General features: G+C 39.7%; 1 protein-coding gene across 1 annotated transcript in view; it reads left to right on the plus strand.

Annotated features, from left to right (window-relative positions):
* Window positions 1-20,569, plus strand: part of Pitslre (cyclin dependent kinase 11B pitslre) — a gene marked incomplete at its 5' end in the record, with an annotated part of 53,299 nt that overhangs the window by 14,024 nt on the left and 18,706 nt on the right. Inside the window, 6 exon segments of the mRNA XM_072306505.1 lie at window positions 4,502-4,673; window positions 5,170-5,314; window positions 10,996-11,140; window positions 13,062-13,291; window positions 14,277-14,542; window positions 17,294-17,480. Of these exon segments, the coding sequence (XP_072162606.1) occupies window positions 4,502-4,673; window positions 5,170-5,314; window positions 10,996-11,140; window positions 13,062-13,291; window positions 14,277-14,542; window positions 17,294-17,480 (1,145 nt within the window).

Below are 20,569 nucleotides of genomic sequence, written 5' to 3' on the forward strand. Positions count from 1 at the left end.
GGACTCTTATTGAGCATCCAGAACATTGTAACGCGGTAAAATGTTAATGGGTTTTTAAATTAAAGAAAACGGCGGAAGGAATACCTGAACGTAAAAGAGCACGTTTGGTTGCTCGGGGTTTTTCCCAAAAACAATGGATTGATTTTGATGAGACTTTCGCCCCTGTCGTGAGACACAGTACGTTACGCTTTCTTTTAGCACCAGCGGTTAGGTTCAATTTAAGAGTGCATCATTGGGATGTGTCTTGTGCCTTTTTGAATGGAATTTTAAAAAAATGTTGTGTATTTTGAACAACCAGAAGGTTTTAAAATCAAGGGGAAAGAAAATCATCCTAAATATTAAAATGCAAAGTTCCGAATCTTTGGGCGTTAACTTTGAGAGAACCACCGGACCGATTTGCCTGATCTTTTTTTTTTAAATGAAAGCCCCTGAGCTGTAGATTTGCAGGCTGTAATTTGTTTTTCGATTTTTTCAGATTTTCTCCTATAATTTTCTCAAATTTTCTCCAATGTATTAAAACGGAGGTCCGAATCTTTGGACGTTAACTTTGAGAGAACCACCGGACCGATTTGCATGATTTTTGTTTTAAATGAAAGCCTGTGATCTGTAGATTTGCAGGCTGTGATTGTTTTTTCGATTTTCTCAAATTGTCTTACTTTTATCGACGAGTGAAGTTTAGCTGGGCTCAAATTTTCTCCCATTTATTCAGACTAAAGTCCACATTTTGGGACATTAACTTTGAGAGAACCACCAGACCGATTTGCATGGGGTTTTTTTTTAATGAAAGCTTCTGATCTGTAGATTTGAAGGCTGTAATTGTTTTTTCGATTTTCTCAAATTTTCTTACTTTTATCGACGCGTAAAGTTCAGCTGTTTCGACCGGTCGTCCGGCCGCTACCTGCTTGCCCGTCCCTAGGTACCCCCCTCTACGGTCTCAGCCACCCCTCCCGCCACGTTCTTTCGGCTATCTCCGTTTTCTTTCGTATAGCTCTCCTCCCACCAACCTCAAAGAAGGAAGTTTGGGTCGCATCGTCGTTTGTCACTTGCCACCCACATTCCTTCGCAATCCCTAGGCTGCTCTGCTTCACAGCTTCTTGATATCCTGGCATCTTATTCTCTGCAGCTTGACTGACCCTGACTTATTAACTGCAGTATTGCGTATTGCTAACAACACGTATTGTTACAGACATTTTATTCATCATTATTAAATAGATTCAATTAATTGCTCCGATTCCAATTAAGCTACTGCACCACCATTGCTAGCTGTGGAGGGCGCCCGGAGCAGCTAGTGTTTACTTATTGCACAAGGCCCTCTATGGCTTAAAACAGGGCTCGAGAGAATGGAATCTGGTCATAGATGAAAAGTTAATATCTCTTGATTTTCGAAAAGCGATGAGTGAACCATGCGTGTATTTTCTCATCGTTGAAAGTGTCATCATTCTCATTGCTTTATATGTTGATGATTTGATTTTTTTGTTTAATGATCAAAAAATGGCAGATAAAATAAAACAAGACTTGTTCTGCGAGTACGAGATGAGAGATTTAGGTCCTCTGCATCATTGTCAAGGTGTACGCATTAATATCGAAGAAACTTTGGGTAAAGTTAAATCTATCACGCTTGATCAGCATCAGTACATTAAAGACCTTCTCTCTAAATTCAACATGGAGGATGCTAAGGGCCAACTAATTTCTTTAGAGGTAAAAAGTAAAGTTCAAGGGGAAGTACCACCCGAAAATGAAACAGTTAATAATGATTTACCTTACCAAAATCTTGTAGGTGCTCTCATGTATTTGGCCGTTAATAATAGACCAGACATTGCACATTCATTGAGTTTTTTTAGTTAATTTATTAAAAACTTCAGTGAGTAGCACTGGAAGTCCGCTAAGCGGGTTCCCAGATATTTGAAACAAACAATTGACAGGAAAATTGTGTATTCTCTTAATGACGCAGATAAAGACAAAGATTGTTCTATGATTGGATATGTTGATGCCGATTGGGGAGGCAATGTAGAAGATCGCCGACCTTTTTCGGGGTTTGTTTTTATGTTTTCGGGGGGACCGGTTTCATGGGAAGCACGAAAACAAAAAACTGTCTCTTTAAGCTCAGTTGAAAGTGAGTACTTGGCAATCGGCGATAGTTTTCGTGAGGCCATGTTTTTAAGTCATTTGTACGAGGAAACATTCTCGGGAAAAATTAAAATAAATTTGCAAATGTTCAGTGACAGCAATGGAGCTTTGAAATTACTTAGAAACCCTGTCTGTCACGGGAGAACTAAGCACATCACAATTCGCCACAATTTCGTGCGCGAGGTTCTCAAAGAGGGCTTTATAAGCATTAAATTCCTCGGCACAGAAAAGATGGTTGCGGATATTTTTACAAAAGCCTTGGAAAAGAAAAAGCATTATTTCTGTTCGAATAATCTGTTGAAATAGGCAAAAAAAAAAAAAAGTTAAATGCTAGGTATTCTTTACTAATAAATTCAATGTTTTTCCATATTTACAGGAAATCTATCTTTATTGTTTCATTTGCTTGTTTAAGACATAATTAAGAATCAATTGTGGTTAGTTTTAATGTTTTTTATTGTTTAACAGAGACCAGGGAATAAATAGGCCTCCATAAGAAGAAAAAAATGCGAATGAAGGAAAAGGATCCAAAAATCAAGGGGAAGCGTTGAGATGAATGCTTTTTGTCTCCTTACGAGTTAAAACGACGACAGTGCAAGATATATCTATAGCAAAATGATAAGGAGTCTCATGTTGCATTAAGGCCTAGTTGGCTGGGGCTGGGCATACTTTTCCCTCAGTCGTCGTTCGCACCATCTATCGAGGATGTAAGGCCTCTTTACGCCTCTGTCCTTTTTCATGAATAAAATCCCTCCGTGTACCACTAAAAAGTTGGGTCATGCTTTGCTCCTCCAAAATCCCAAATCTGACGTTGGGCTGTATACAATTGGCAACATGCTTGATGTATTCTATTGGATACTAAACATACAGATCTCATCAACTTTTAACATGTTCAGTCATTCTCGCCATACTGAGCAAGCAACCTCTATTACAAGTTTAATTTAAAGCTACTCTTCAGCTATCCTCTTGCAACTGGGAAGAAAGAAAGAAAGATTAAAAAACCCTTCACCGTTTAATGTCAGGTTTTCCTAAAAACAGAGCAAAAATAGAGGACTCCACACGAATAACAACCTATAATTGAAAACCGCATTGTGAGAAAAACGCATTATAATTTTGTATATGATGTGCTACGAAAAGAAGAAAAAATGTGTTCAGTTGTCAAGTAAGAGGATGCTAAAGCGATCATATGTTGTGTAAGGGTTTAATGGTAGCAGAGAGTCAGGGTTGTGCTTTGAACATTTTTTAAATTGCTCGCGGTCCGGCTTGTTACGGCACGGACAGCTGATACCTAGTTTCATGCGCTCTAACTCCCATATGAGGAGAGAAAGACTTACTACTTATAGGTGGGACTTGGTCTTAAATAGTGGAAAACCAAAACAACCACTGCCAAAAAAGCAGGCGTTCCAGCACCACACCCCCCATCTGGAGACCATACAAAAAGGTAGAATGAAACCTTCAAAGCCTTCAGAATTAAACCTTTCCGCAGCGAAGCTTTCAAAATCCCACCTGTCCTTCGACAATAAAAGGATACAAAGAAAAAATTCTAAAAATCCTGAAGAGGCCTGTGAAATATGCCATTGTTAAAACTCGGGGTCAAATTTTGAATCAGAGAGCTCGAATTAGTGGAAATCGTTTCATTGGTGTTTACTAGATTATTAACTCTACACAAACTACCTTTTCAAAGCTGCTTCTGTTCATCCAAAGAATAAAAACGTGCAGTACTTTTGAGACATCCTATGGAGGAAGGATTCCGAAAAATGAAATCATTGTTCATCAATTTAAATATGTCTCTGGGTTTCCAATGCAGGGGTGCAAGAAGTTCTTAGCCTTCACATCCCTATTTCCTTTGCATAAAAAAGCTTAACTATTTGCTTCACATAAGAGAACGCATTGCAGTTTCCTACGCAAAAGGCTATGCCCTGAGCTGTTTATGCCTTCTGCCACCACATTTCTTTCCCTGTTTCGAGGTGCCTTCACGTTTTTTCACCCCTTTTTAGGTGCCTTCACATTAGCTCCGTGATCGGCCGATCAAGCACTTTCTGCACCCCTGTTCCAATGCATGAGCTTGCTCTGTGTTACAATCATGAAGGATGTGCTTTCCTGGTGGAAAACGCAGGAAAATAGAAAATAATATTATGATGATCGACAAGGAAAATTTTAAAATCAGATTCATTTAGGATCGATGGAGTCCTTAGTTCAGTCCCAAACTATAGTTCCATGAAGTACATTACATTTCCCTGTTTTGCTCCCCTAATTTAAATTGAATCATAGAAATGGAGGATCTTCTGATTTTGTCTTCTTTTTGCTTGTACATTTTGTTTTATTTCCTTATCTCACTATTTGTACTATTTAAATTTTACACCATTTTCCTTTCCAGACCGAAATGACAAAAATATTGAAGGATTATCTCCTGAAAGAGAGCATATAAGTAATGATGTTCATGCAAATGAAGAATCAGAAATGGAAATACTAGCTGCAGAATCCTTGCCACCATACCTGCCAGCAATCCAGGGTTGTCGAAATGTTGAGGAATTTGATTGTCTGAACAGGTTGTTAATTATGTCCTGTTATATGCCGTTATCAATATTTCATCAATACTAACAAATCTAATAGTTCTCAAATACCCCTTAGTTAACTGAAAATTTTAAGCAAAATTGCTGTGCAGCACTGCGACACTCCTTCTTACATGTAACTTTTTCGGATCTAACTCGATGTAGATTTGGAAGGTATTTCACCCTTGGGCTTAATGATTTGGAAAACTTGCGTCCAGCTTGAATTAAGAATATAATTTTCCCCCTTTGTAGTCAAATCTAGAGGTTAGGTTTTTGCAATTTGTGGTCGACAGTAGCTAACAATATTCGCTTCCAGGAGAGGACAGCAAAACAATAAAAAAAACCAAAAAAATATTTCTCACAACCTGATTGGAAATTTACATTTGCAACTATACACACTATCCTATCAGTTATGCGGTAGCTGCTATATTTTTGCCTCTTGGTAAAATATGTATCAGTAATGGTTTTTTTATACTTTTTTTCCTTTCTATAGAATTGAGGAAGGAACGTATGGTGTTGTGTATCGTGCTAGAGACAAACGTACAAATGAAATCGTAGCTTTGAAAAGACTGAAAATGGAAAAAGAAAAGGAAGGTTTCCCAATTACATCTCTACGTGAAATTAGCACCCTCCTGAAGGTAAGTTCTTCTAATTGCTGATTTATATGAGCACTATAAATTGTTAAAACATTTTCGAGTAGAATTAATCCAAGGCAGCTGGTGTGGTGATGAGATTAAAAAAAGTCAGTGCAATAAATTTAGTTGTCTGCTTTTAGTTCCTTAAAAGCCATTGATGCACCTACCACGATAATTGAAGCATTGAATATGATAGAGCTTTTTTTGAGAAACCTCAATTTTAGATGTTAGTAATTCAAAATTTTTGATGAATATTTGTAGACTTGACTTACAGTGGAGGAGCTGGCTAATTTTTCTCATAGTATGCATCTCTCAGCTAAATCAGTCATGAAAGAAATTGAACTTTTGTCCAGATTTTGGACTTGAAATCATGTCAAAAGACGAATGAAAAAGTTCCTTTATCGCCTCTACAACTTACCAGTTTTTAAAGAGGTTTCATTTGGAATCTCTTAAGGAGGGGTTGCGATTTGAGCCGGAATCGGCCCCTCCGCGGAATTGGATAATTTTTGGATATTTGGCAGTTGACGGTGCATATATGATGGAAATAATCGAGTTATGCCGATACTCACGTTTTTTGGCTGCGAAACAGGGGCCTAAACATGGCTCCCATGGCCGAAAATAGCTGAAATTTCGCGTTCTTTGTGGTTCTACCTCAGTTTCGACCTGGACCCAAAGGCGACAGGTGATGAGCTTCGAATATGGTGTCTGGGACACCTAGACACGTATTATACTTGAATATGATCAACCGTCGCCTTTAAGCCCAACCTCAAAATCGGACTTTTCCAACTTTGGAGCTCGAAATAGCTGAAAATCCATGTTTTCCGCGGTTCTACCTCAGATTTTGACCTGGGTCCAAAGGCGACGGTTGATCAGCGGCCTGATTGTTGAAATTGATAGACAAAGCGATAGACAAAGAAGACATAATGAGTATACAGCGATCCTATTGGTTGAAATGGGTGGTTCTCATAGACTAAGGGGGTAAATGATGGACTCACTATCGGGTCTCTCGTGGGTTGCCGTTAGTTAGTCTATTACCTACGTCCTTTGTCTATTGCAACCACCCGCTTCTACCAATAGGATCTCTCCATATCCTTTTTGTCTTCTTTGTCTATTGCTTTGTCTATAAATTTCAATAATCAGCCCGCAGCTTCGAATATGGTGTCTGGGACACCTAGACACGTATTATACTTGAATATGATCAATCGTCGCCTTTGGGGCCAACCTCAAAATCGGACTTTTCCAACTTTTTAGCTTGAAATAGCTGAAAATCCATGTTTTCCGCGGTTCTACCTCAGACTTCGACCTGGGCCCAGAGGTGACGGGTGATGAGCTTCGAATATGGTGTCTGGGACACCTAGACACGTATTATACTTGAATATGATGAACTGTCGCCTTTAAGCCCAACCTCAAAATCGGACTTTTCCAACTTTGTAGCCCGAAATAGCTGAAAATCCATGTTTTCCGCGGTTCCACCTCAGATTATGACCTGGGCCCAAAGGCGACGGGTGATGAGCTTCGAATATGGTGTCTGGGACACCTAGACACATATTATACTTGAATATGATCAACCGTCGCCTTTGGGCCCAGCTTCAAAATCGAACTTTTCCAACTTTCCAACAAAGCAAACTTCTCTGACTTCCTGAGGCCATGATAAGCACTGTAGGGTTACATCTGGTGAAAACTGCATTCAGTCAAAAAGAACGTATCGTGAAGTTCCTATCATTAGATATCTCTCACCTGAGATAGTCATCAAATACAAACCTGTATGCTGTTTCATTAAAGTGAGCTTTTCATAAAGGTAACATTACCAAGCACTGGGGAGCTCAAGCAAGCGATCAAGTAATCTGGAGCTGACAAGTTAACCTACACGTGAATTAGTACAAAACTCAGTTTTCGCAGTCATTCAAGTGACTTGTGACAGACATTATAGCAAGAAGATATGAATACATTCTCTGTATTCGAAGGCAAGTTCTGGGTTCAGTCCAGAACCTGAATAGAACGTTGCACAAACAGTACTTTTCAACTATTTTGGACTAAAAAGATGGAAAAGTTCAATTTTGAGGTTGGGCTCAAAGGAAACGGTTGATCATATTCAAGTATAATACGTGTCTAGGTGTCCCAGACACCATATTCGAAGCTCATCACCCGTCGCCTTTGGGCCCAGGTCATAATCTGAGGTGGAACCGCGGAAAACATGGATTTTCAGCTATTTCGGGCTACAAAGTTGGAAAAGTCCGATTTTGAGGTTGGGCTTAAAGGCGACGGTTGATCATATTCAAGTATAATACGTGTCTAGGTGTCCCAGACACCATATTCGAAGCTCATCACCTGTCGCCTTTGGGTCCAGGTCGAAACTGAGGTAGAACCGCGAAGAACGCGAAATTTCAGCTATTTTCGGTCACAGGAGCCATGTTTAGGCCCCTGTTTCGCAGCCAAAAAACGTGAGTATCGGCATAACTCGATTATTTCCATCATATATGCACCGTCAACTGCCAAATATCCAAAAATTATCCAATTCCGCGTAGGGGTCGATTTCGGCCCAAATCACAACCTCTCCTTTGCCCATATTAAGATTATCATGAAAATTATCAACGCATCCTCTTTCAACTTAATTTACTTTATCCTCATTTGTGAAAATAGTCAAACCATAATTACAAAAGACAAGCTAGCATTTTGTGGGAACAATTTTTTTTAAAGCATTTTATGCACTGCACAAAGTGGAACCTACTCAAACAGTAGGCAGGCCCAAAAACATGTAGGGCAAACAGTATTCAGGGAATAACATTCTGCCCATCACCTGTAACGCTTTTGTTGCAACAGTGTTTTGTTTATTTCAAATTTCTAAATCTCTAAGAATGTAACAAAGAGATTATTATTCGGTACTTGTCTTCAAAATGGTATCATGCATATATTTTCAAATTGATCCTTTGCTAGAGTATGTTGAAGATTTATCCCTGAAGCTAAATCCTGCTATAAAGTTGGTTTTAACTCTACACTAGGTATTTCATTCTAATACTAGCGACCTTTACATGCTTTCCACGTAGCAATTTATGCAGACTGAATGACAGGAACACTCTCTGCAAAATCCCAGTAAAGATAAATTTCCTTTAAATGAAGGCTACTTTCTCCTTGTCCCCTTCAGAATGGATAAAGAGAGCTCTGATTTTGATGGACTTCATGATCTTGCCAGGAAACTATACTATCAAAATCAGCAAAACCGTCTACCCTCATACTTTTTGAAGGGAGCCAGGGATGCCTCAAAACAATGAAATTCGGATTTATTCTCCCTTCATTCCCGCAGTCCTCAATCTCACCCGACCTAAAGTAACTAAGAGAAACTTCAGTTACGGGTGGTCTTGGAAGTTCGTTTTTGGGAAATCCAGTGGCACCATTGTGTTTCGATCAAAATTTTATATCAGAGCACCACATGAATCGCAAATTCCAGAGCATGCAGGAGTTCCATTGTGGTATTGAAAAAATAAGGGTGAACCCAAATCGAACTATTAAGATCGGCTCTCTAAAGCAGAAGGGAATGCAGTTACGCGAAGGGGGATAAGAAAACATTTTCCTTGGTTTCAGCTTGGCCAGCTCTGTATAGTCCTACTGGCACTCCAATGTAATTTCAAATCAAGAAAAGATTTTGACGTGAAGAGAGGGCTTATAACGAAAAGTCAGAAATTCGCAGAGAAATAAGACAAATTATTAGGAAAGGAAGGTATAACATTTTGTGATTGCACTCAATTTTAGTGAAAGTAGCTGTAAACACTATACTTTATTTGGGGAAGAAATTGTGATCGCACGATGTAAAACAGTGTATTTTGTTAGAAAGATACTCTGATAGCAATGACTCAAACTTAGGATTAGAGAACTCCGCGTTTTTACTAATTTTTTTTTCGTGCACGCGTTCTCATGCGTTTTCATACCCTTTCAAAGAGATTCGACCAATCCAATGCGATGCTAGCACATAATCTGTATAGTAAAATAATCCATAAAATTAAAAAAATTAAAATTCATAACTATCAGTCATGTTCCCCGATCAAGCAATTGAAGTTCTCCCCCTCTTATCCACTTTTAAATAAAATTATCTAACTGAATCCGCAACCCTTAGATCTCGGCTATCACGCCCTCTACGCCTCTCACACCAGCGTTTGAAGAGGCAGACAAAGAAAAAGAATGCGCGGGTGCCGAAATCCAGTATCCCACCCAGGTGCACTCGTAACGCTCCCGCCGCGCCGCCAAGCGAGATCTGGCGACATCGCGCGCTCGAGTCAAATGCATAACATACAACTATGACGACGCCAATCTGGCCTTCGGTTTCCAAAATCAGCGCCTTCTACAAAGAAAGTGGGTCGGCCCCGCTACCCTTGAGGGGCTCCCGCGACGCTCCCGTGGCGGACCAGCGGGGGGCGCTCGCACCGCCCAGTTTGGGACGAAGGGCAGAACCTCCGGTCCAAACGCGGCTCCGATAGACACACCGGGGAGGGAGCCAGGACGATTCTTCCGAAAACAGTCAAAGGGCCCCCGCGTCGTCGTCGTCCCCTCCCCCTGGATGGAGGGATCTTAATTGGGGAAAGGAAATCCCCCTCCCCCCCCAAAGATCCCCAAGGAATCTAAATTCCTTGGGGATCTGGATGGAAACCCGATCGTATCGAACGTCGTAACCGCAGACGGAACCCGGATCTCGGGGGCCGAACGAGAAGGTACGAAGTAAGGCACTCCCGGCAGGGGTTATAAAACGGCAACGGGGCGCAACGCTCCTTCGGGGAGGTCGAGGTCGGTCATTTTTGGAACTTCAGCTCCGGTTGACCACCAGCCACCCGCGTGCCGAATCCCGAGACGAAAGAAAGAATGGGGCGAGAGCGGCGCGGCGCGGCGGCGGTTTTCCCGAATAAATCCCTATATTAAGGGCTGCTGCAACCCCCCGGAGGGTTGGACTGGAGACCCGGCCGCCGGGGTCCCGCTGATCGATCTCTAGGGGCGTGGGAAGGGGCCGAGAATCTCAAGGTCGCGGCGGACCGTCAATAATTTTATTATAGTATAGATAATTTATTTAGACCATCCATACCAGATTTTTTTCTTGGTTGTTTCAGGTCGGACGTAGTCGGGGATGAATAAGGAATCTAAATTTCATGGTTCTGGAAGTCCCCCCCCCCCTCGCCTCTTTGGGAGTTATAAGGGTGGTCCTCCCTCCAAAAGTCTGGGTTTACATATAATTTTTGAAATTATTCCATTAAAACCAGAGAATACAGAAAATTCTAACCCTTCTTGACACCAAGAAACCCAAAATCGGCTCACCCGCGCCCCAAGTACTGACCCTTAAAGGTGAAGACAGAGCCTGCCTCTCCTCTAGAAAATGCCAGGTAGCCAAATTGATGTGGAAGCTCGGAAGAATGATTTTTTCATGGGTAATTGAATACAAGGAATCCGAAGTCACTGATTTTGCAGCTCCCTGAGGCTTTGCTGATAGGGAATTGGAGGGCACCGAGTTCATTAATTCAATTAATTAATGGTCCTCCGTGCTATAAGGGGGCTCCAGGACCATAAAATTCAGACTAATCTAGGTCAATTTCCTATATATTCATGCTGTCCCCTACTTCGTCCGATCTGAAACAACCAAGAAAAAACTTGGTACTGATGGCCTGGGACACCATGTATTTGATTTTTTTATTTCTTTACTCTTTTAGGCACAACATCCAAATATAGTGACAGTCAGAGAAATTGTAGTTGGAAGTAACATGGACAAGATATACATTGTCATGGATTATGTGGAACATGATCTGAAATCGCTAATGAAAACTATGAAGTCAAAGAAGCAAGTTTTTCTTCCTGGTAATTTTTTTTTATTTTATTCGGTCTTACTTTAGGTCTGATGTGTCTTTGTGGTCTTAATTTGTTTTCCTCATCTCGAAGTAAATTAAGTCTTCTAATACCTTACATTATTTGAAATATACCTACTTCTCACAAACAGATATCGTTGAGGAGAACAGATCCATCTAGGAACAGGGTTTTAAGAAACGACAAATAGCCAAATAAAAAGGTTTTGTAGGTATGCCTGGGCGGATTAAAAGTAAATTTTTACAGTATAGCATCGATTATCCACGCCTCGATTATCTGCAGGCTGATTATTTTCCGCGTTGGTAATAAAATCGTCACGTTAACGGCAAAAGTATAATCGAGCGACTATTTCACTCCGCGCCGATCATTAAACCGTGGCGGGATATTTGAGTCCGTCGATAAAGTTAAAGGTTACTCTACGGCAACCTCTAAGCTAACGATTCGCGGCAAGCTAACCTAACCTAACAACATACCGCGCGTGACGTGGAGCAAAGAGATTGGGGGAACCTTGTTGTTTTCAACTTCCTCCAACAACCAGCAGGAGTTCCTCAAGAATCAGTTTTGGGTCCATTACTTTACCTTTTATTCACTTCTGATATTCCAGCCCCGATCAGAAACTCTCTCCTAGGAAAATATGCAGATGATACCACATACCTATCAAGTAACAAAAGTCAAGAACTTGAAGAAAATCTTCAACATTTTTTTATAATTGGACAGTTGAACAATATATTAGGCTTAATTGTGGAAAAACTATCTATAAAATATTTTCTAATCGTATCATTAAAGATATCAATGGTATATTTAATAAAATACTTTTAAAACCTTCTATTGTGGCCAAGTATCTAGGCATACACCTAGACACTAAACTAAAGTGGAAAGAACACATCAAAATTGAAAAAGACGAATGTATTTATAAACTTAAAAAATTACAATGGTTATTAGGTAGGAAATCTAAGTTAAGTATAAACAATAAATTAATTGCAGTATAAACAAATCTTACGACCCACATGGGCATATGGAGCTCAGATCTGGGGGTGTGCCAAACGGTCAAACTAAGAAATATTACAAAGATTTCAAAATCGTTCCCTTAGACTAGGAGACAGATCAGGCCCCTAGATAGTCGGGGCACGATGGTAGGAAAGAAATTCTGACATTCATAGAGATCTTGGTGTGGAGACAGTCTCACAATTTATAACCAAAGTTGCGACGAACGAGAAGAAACGTCTCTATCACCACCCAAATATTGAGGCAATTCAATTATTAGACAACCCCAACGAATACAGACGCCTCAAAAGGGTAAAGCCGGGGGAACTGGCCAGCCTCTCGGTCTGAACCATTAATTTTAATTCATTATATATAATATGTAAATAAGTTACAAACTGCTCTGTTGTTTGTATTTTCTCTTTATTTGAGTTAGAAACAAAGTGTATATTTTCATAATGAAAGCTCACTTGTAACTATTAGAAAAAAAAAAAGAATAAAAAAGTTTACATGAGGTGCAGTAACATTGGTACCATAACGACTACACCACGGTAGTTTTGCGCCATTCTAATTTGTGATTTGTGGTCAAATGCTCTAAGGTATCTTAAAACTGATGAAATTATCCCCTTCAGATCGTAATTCACAGGTATCAAGAGATAGAGTGTCATATTGTCGAAGTCTGTACATTTTTAAAAGTCCTGTTACAGGTTGGCCCAAGGAGCTGCTTTGCACAAAAGAAAGTATTTCAAAGAATCCTCAATCGGTGCCTTTGAAGAGAGCATGCCAGTGTCTAGTCTTTGCTAATCCGAATTTTGCATGGTGTGAGGTAGCATCTGTGCTTTGCTGTTGCCTCATCATGTCTGTAATTAAATCCGTTACCTTTTGATTGTGTGAAATTTATATTTATTGTAGTTTTGCCCTCTCAATTTTTTAGGTGAAATCAAGTGTCTTATGGAGCAACTACTTAAGGCAGTCAATCATTTGCATGACAACTGGATTTTACATCGTGATTTGAAAGCTTCAAATCTGCTTCTGTCCCACAAAGGAATTTTAAAAGTGGGTGATTTTGGTCTTGCCCGTGAATATGGTTCCCCATTAAAACAGTACACTCCAATAGTAGTTACTCTTTGGTACAGAGCTCCAGAACTATTGCTTTGCACCAAGGTAAATTGTTTTCAAATATTTAAGCTCTCCAAATCTCTGTGTGATTAATTATGAACTCCTGGAACATATTTGATTGAGGAAGAGAAGTGAGCAAAAATAGATTTCCGTTAATCCCTCTAGCTTTCTTGCATTCCTTTTTCCAAATCTGAATTATGAACGTTCAGTTTTGAAGAAATTATTTATTTATGTACCTGAGAAGCAACAAATCTGTACTTTGAATTAAAATGAGGAAACAATGACTTCAGGAGACCCGGAAAAAGAACTTGTAGAAAAATAAGGAAAAGACAATGGAAAGCACACATTTTTCACTCGGCATTCTTTTCAAACAGTCCTCGCACAAAATTGAAGTTGCATTTGAAAGAACCAAGACAAATCATAACATTCTTTGCCGTACAAGATGGAATTGATGAACTTTGTTGTAATCCATCAGTGCACTGGGAGGTAGCTTAGTGGTGATGGTAGGTGTCCTCCGTAAAATTGAGCTTTTTGCTAACCTTTGTACGGAATTCCAAGTTTTGAACTTGCTCTAAAACTGAGAGTATACAGGCCATGTATTCAATTTTACCAGAATGATTTATCTCCTGTATTTAACTAGTTAACTGCCACACCGTTTGATTGACCGGTATAGATGTATTCCACTGAGGCCAACCGGTCGTTTAAAACAACTGGCGCTTCCTTGGCTGATTTTGCTGTGTCAGCTGAGCCACACAGAGTGCGCTTTCTCTAGGCATTTTAGTGAACTGATAGTACCACTGAATGCCCGATAGAGAGCGCTACCATTGTTTTTCTTGGAGAATTTGTCAGCACGTTTCAATCAAATTCGTAACGTTCGTTTTCGTGTGTTTCCGTCGCCCTGCAGGAAACGATTACCGAACAGCCAGTCAATGCGTTAAAAAGATATGAAATAGAAAGTCTTATTTTTTTCATGACCATCGTTGCTTCAAGTGCTGAACTTTTCAAACGTGTATTATTTCTTCTGCTGCAGGAATATTCCACAAAAATAGACATGTGGTCAGTGGGATGTATTTTTGCCGAGTTTCTAACCATGGAGCCCCTATTCCAGGGCAAGAATGAGTGCAATCAGATTCATAAAATATTTGAAGTACTGGGAACTCCTAATGACACAATTTGGCCCGGGTACTCACAGTTTGCACTCTGCCAAAAAGTTAACTTGCCAAGTTACCCTGGAGTATCTCTAAAAGCAAAGTTTGCACAAATGATTAGTGATGCTGGTCTCAAGCTTCTATCCGAGTAAGTCTCATTCAAACTTTTCAGCAGGGCTGAGTGACCATACTTTTTGGCTTAAAATCGAGGGGGGAGTCAAATATTTAATCAAAGGAGGTAGGAGGGGTATCGATAAGAGCCGTTTTCTAAAAATACGTCCTCTTTTTCAAATAAGTCATTAAATTGGAGGTTTCATTAATTTGAACTAGCAATGTTGCCATTTATCATTTTTTTCTGCAATTGATTTTTTTTTATCAAATTAGGCAACATCGTCAAATACTCCTTGTTGAAATAAAACAAAACACTGTCATTGTATTATTCGCACTTTTTCATTTCTTTCAATATATTATACCTCCCAAAGAAACGATTGGTACGCAAGATATGAGCTATCAAAGTTTACCCTTTGTGTGCGCAGACTGGAATCCGGGCTCTTGAAGTCATCTTCACACCCCCTCCCTTGCCACCAACAAGTTTCACCTGATCATTCCTGCGTATTTTTTGGCATACTTTCTATTTCTAGCCTTTTAAGAGGCCTCAGATGAATATTTAGGGGCCTCCTGATCCATGGTTGCCATTTTTGACCCATATTAGGAGGTTTCTTCTTTTTTCCTTTAGTAGAGCTTAATTTAGACTGAAAACTGTGTAACTTTTTGGAAGGAACGTAACAATGAATCAGACCAGGTTTGTAGCTTTTTCCTTTGTTGCCCAATTTTTTAGAAAAATCGTCTCAAAGATCCAAAATTTGAATAATTATCATGTCGAAAGTTCTGGGAGATGAATGATGGGTTTCATGTGGAAAATAGAAGCTTTAAGTTTTGTTTTACTGCAAATAAAATATCCACCACGGAAAATTACGATACATTTCACTGACGTAATAAATAATCCAATTTTTGGCGTTTCGCAACGATTTTTCTCGAAAATTTGGCAATGCAAGAAATAGTTACAAAGAACATTATTCTTGTAATTTTTTATGTTCCTTCCATGAATGTATCCAGTTTTTCGAATAAAATAAGTTAACACGTGTAAAACTAAAAAAACCCGTAAAAATTAGCCAAAAATGGCAACAATGGATCCTAAGGCTCCTTATAATTAATCGGAAGACATTATAATGGCCAAAATTGGAAAGTGAGGCAAAACTTTCATCAATCGAAATGCTTAAAGTCCAAGAAACTGGGGCACAATTTTCATATTGACGTACGGAACAGTTCATACCCATCCATACAGCAGACTAAAAAAACCTTAATGCACCTGGATTCCCATGATGTGTTAATTGACTGGGATGTCATGTTTTGCGGTCCTCTTAACAATCAGTACAGCAGTACAGCAGCAACAAAGTAGCTCTTTTGAACGTTTTTCGACATTTAGTCACAATTCATGCGGGTGCACCCAATGTATTTTTTCCTTGCTTTTCATTTTTGGCTACTAAAATGGCTTCCGATCAATTTTAAAGATCCTCAGGGTCCATTCTTGCCATTTTTGGCCAATTTTTACGGGTTTTTTTAGTTTTACACGTGTTAACTTATTTTATTCGAAAAACTGGATACATTCATGGAAGGAACATAAAAAATTACAAGAATAATGTTCTTTGTAACTATTTCTTGCATTGCCAAATTTTCGAGAAAAATCGTTGCGAAACGCCAAAAATTGGATTATTTATTACGTCAGTGAAATGTATCGTAATTTTCCGTGGTGGATATTTTATTTGCAGTAAAACAAAACTTAAAGCTTCTATTTTCCACATGAAACCCATCATTCATCTCCCAGAACTTTCGACATGATAATTATTCAAATTTTTGGATCTTTGAGACGATTTTTCTAAAAAATTGGGCAACAAAGGAAAAAGCTGCAAACCTGGTCTGATTCATTGTTATGTTCCCTCTAAAAAGTTACATAGTTTTCAGTCGAAATTTAGCTCTACTAAAGGAAAAAAGAAGAAACCTCCTAATATGGGTCAAAAATGGCAACCATGGATCAGGAGGCCCCTAAATATTCATCTGAGGCCTCTTAAAAGGCTAGAAATAGAAAGTATGCCAAAAAATACGCAGGAATGATCAGGTGAAACTTGTTGGTGGCAAGGGAGGGGGTGTGAAGATGACTTCAAGAGCCCGGATTCCAGTCTGCGCACGCAAAGGGTGAACTTTGATAGCTCATATCTTGCGTACCAATCGTTTCCCTGGGAGGTATAATATATTGAAAGAAATGAAAAAGTGCGAATAATACAATGAACAGTGTTTTGTTTCATTTCAACAAGGAGCATTTGATGATGTTCCCTAATTTGATAAAAAAAAAATCAATTGTAAAAAAAAATGAAAAATGGCAACATTGCTAGTTCAAATTAATGAAACCTCCAATTTACTTATTCGAAAAGGAGAGAATTATCAAGTTTCAGTAGATAATCTACTACTTACTATCATTGTTGAAAATAGCACAACCAAGAGTATATCAATTACCTCAGGAACGTTGATGTCCAAATTTTCCCTTGAAAGAAGAGAATTCACAGAATTACCAAAATAATTGTCATCTCTAAAAGAAGTTGGTTTGTAACAAAGTAATGTTTTGGACATGATGACTTTTAAAGTCAAGATTTTTATGCATTGCAAGTCATTGTTGTTTCCATGAGAGAGGAGCACCAACTTGGTACTTCTTAGTGCCACCAAGTTCAGGTGGTAATGGTTCATCTTTTGTATAAAGGCTGATTTCACTGATATATAAAGGCTGATTTCATTTGACAAGGACTCAAACTCACTGTAATAATCAAATTTTTGCTTATCTTTTCAGTTTTTTAACCTATGATCCAAATCAGCGAATCAGTGCTGATGCTGCTCTTAAAAGTAATTATTTCAAAGAACTCCCAAAAGCAATTGATCCCAGTATGTTTCCAACGTGGCCTGCAAAAAGTGAAATGGGTCATAGAAAAGCAGCCAGTCCTAAGCCTCCTTCAGGAGGTCAAATGTATAAAAACATGGTATGTATCCTTTTGTCTATTTTAGATCCAAAAATTTTAGGTTCAATCTATGTACATCTATGAAGGGTGTTCAATAAGTGAGTATCTCCCCTCTCTAAAATCAATAGGAATGGACCAATTTTATAAAAACTTGAGCTCAAAATCCTCCTTAGGATATATCGAGTTCAACAAAACAAACCGCAACAAAATCGGACCATGTGCGGCCGAACGCGAGCCGTTTGAACGCGCCGAGGTGCACACCGCTCCCGCCAAATCCGCGGAAATTTGAAGTCCGCGACAAGAGAAGAGCTTCCCTGCCAACGCTTCAGTCGTTCATCACTGACGAAAAATCAAAGAAGTTTTTGTAGAATAAAGGGCTTATCTCACCTCTCCACATAACCAGCTCGATCCAAGCAGGTCTGATACTGATTGTGAGACTAAGAGAACAGCTTTTGGAGACCACGCGTGTAGAGGTCTTTCAACTGGCTGGGGATGAAAGTGTTGACAGCTTGTTTGACTTCCTCCACTGATTCAAAATGAACTCCCCCGAGTTCAGATTTTAGATACGGTAGTAAATGGCAAAACAGACCACTATTTATTCCCCTTTCTGAAATCTGAACTGGGGAAGTTCATTTTGAATCAGTGGAGGAGGTCAAACAAGCCGTCAACACTTTCATCCCCAGCCAGTTGAAAGACCTCTACACGCGTGGTCTCCAAAAGCTGTTCTCTTAGTCTCACAATCAGTATCAGACCTGCTTGGATCGAGCTGGTTATGTGGAGAGGTGAGATAAGCCCTTTATTCTCCAAAAAATTCTTTGATTTTTCGTCAGTAATGAACGACTGAAGCGTTGGCAGAGAAGCTCTTCTCTTGTCGCGGACTTCAAATTTCCGCGGATTTGGCGGGAGCGGTGTGCACCTCGGCGCGTTCAAACGGCTCGCGTTCGGCCGCACATGGTCCGATTTTGTTGCGGTTTGTTTTGTTGAACTCGATATATCCTAAGGAGGATTTTGAGCTCAAGTTTTTTAAAATTGGTCCATTCCTATTGATTTTAGAGAGGGGGGATACTTACTTATTGAACGCCCCTCGTAAGAAGCTTATGTTAAACCTGCGTCATCTGGTGTAAGTTCAAATGGACATATTCATGCTGAAAAGAATCATGAGAAAATGAATTAAATGAAAAGGAACTGAATGTGTAGGATTTGCCTGCTATCTAGCTCATTTTGATTTTATCATTTTGACATAGTTTTTCACGGCATAAATACATAGGCTGTCCCAAAACAACTAAGAGTAAGTCTGTATTTCAGAAAAAATAATAGATATTGAAACGCGGTTTGTGGGAGGTTGTAGCTCATATCCTTAGCTATCCAACGAGCCCAAGATTAGCTCATTTGGTCAAAATTTCGCTGAGTTACAGCAATTTTTCGGAGGCGCGTAAAAAATAACCCAACAGGATTTTTGAGTATTTTTTTCCTTGTCTGAAATGTTGTTCCGAGAGTCGCGCAGTTGATCGCAACTTTGCAGATCACGTGGGCACTGGTCTAGATGCAAGTTCTAACATGTTTGTATGTGCTTTCATTGCATATCAGAGTTTTTTTCAACTTCCCAGCTCAGTGAAGCCAACATTGTCTAGCGTTAATGACACTTTCCTACGCCGCGCCGCAGAAGTTGACGCCCGGCCGCCATGCGGAATCAAAGCTCGACCCTCGGAAAAAGCTGCATGCCACCGATGAATAGTGTTCTGACCAAGTCGGTTTTCTCCATGAGCAACTGACATCTCTTTCACGGTATCAGAGGCAGTTAAACCTCGGCGAACACAGTAACGGATGGCATAGCGATGCTCTTGTTTCAGCTCCGCGGGCGAACTCATTGCACCAAACGAGAACACGTGTCATTAACGCCAAACAATGTTGGCTTCACTGAGCTGGAAAGTTGAAGAAAACTCTGATATGCAATGAAAGCACATACAAACATGTTAGAACTTGCATCTATACCAGTGCCAACGTGATCTGCAAAGTTGCGATCAACTGCGCGACTCTCGGAACAACATTTCAGACAAGGAAAAAAATACTCAAAAATCCTGTAGGGTTATTTTTTACACGCCTCCGAAAAATTGCTGTAACTCAGCGAAATTTGACCAAATGAGCTAATCTTGGGCTCGTTGGATAGCTGAGGATATGAGCTACAACCTCCCACAAACTGCGTTTCAATATCTATTATTGTTTCTGAAATACAGACTTACTCTCAGTTGTTTTGGGACAGCCTATGTACATTCAATTGTTAAGTCTAAAAAGTAGCCCTCAGACTACTTGTTAATCGTATTCCTCTGGTTTTAGTAGCGAGGCATTGTAAGGATTGGAGCAATGAACAACTAGACAAGGTACGAATCTTAACTGGTTGGATGCAGTGTTCCAACTTCACCCCCAAGTTTTAGGAGCCGTTTGGCCCATCAAGTTCAATTTTTAGGGGCCATTGAAGATTTTTTAGGGGCCAAATTGAATTGTTGCCTATATATCACGGCGCATTCAGTGAAAAGTTATTTGCAAGATATACAGTTACAGGACTTGCAAGTTGCAGCTCGCAGCCATTACTTGGGAAAGGGAAAGGCCAAAGGAATGATATTCCGATTTAAAACAAGGAGCTTTTAGTTTACTTAAAGTTTGTTCAATTAAATAATACTTTTTCTGACTTCCTATTATGAAAAGTAGTAGAACGATTCTATAGTATGTACGATAAGTAGTACGATTCTCGATCTGCTGAGTCGCTGCCGCGACGAAGTTCCGCGCGCAACTGCTTGCTATGCGCGTTCAGTCCAGGCTGCCTGACAAAAATCTTGAAATCATCAAACCGTAATTTAGGATTGCGACAATTTTTTAGGGGCCACGTTTGGCGCAGGGTCTTCATTTTTTAGGGGCCATGGCCGATTTTTTAGGAGCATTTGGCGACATGGCGCTCGTGGGGTTGGAACACTGGTTGGATGTATGTTTCCTCCTCAAAATTTTACAAAGAACACAAGGTGCAAAACGAAAATTACTAGAAGTAACTCCCAACTAAGAAATCAAATTTTGCACATCAGCTTCGGCAAGCTTATCAATTACTTAGCAATGCTCTT

This window comes from Bemisia tabaci, chromosome 1, assembly GCF_918797505.1.
Source record: "Bemisia tabaci chromosome 1, PGI_BMITA_v3".
NCBI lineage: Eukaryota > Metazoa > Arthropoda > Insecta > Hemiptera > Aleyrodidae > Bemisia > Bemisia tabaci.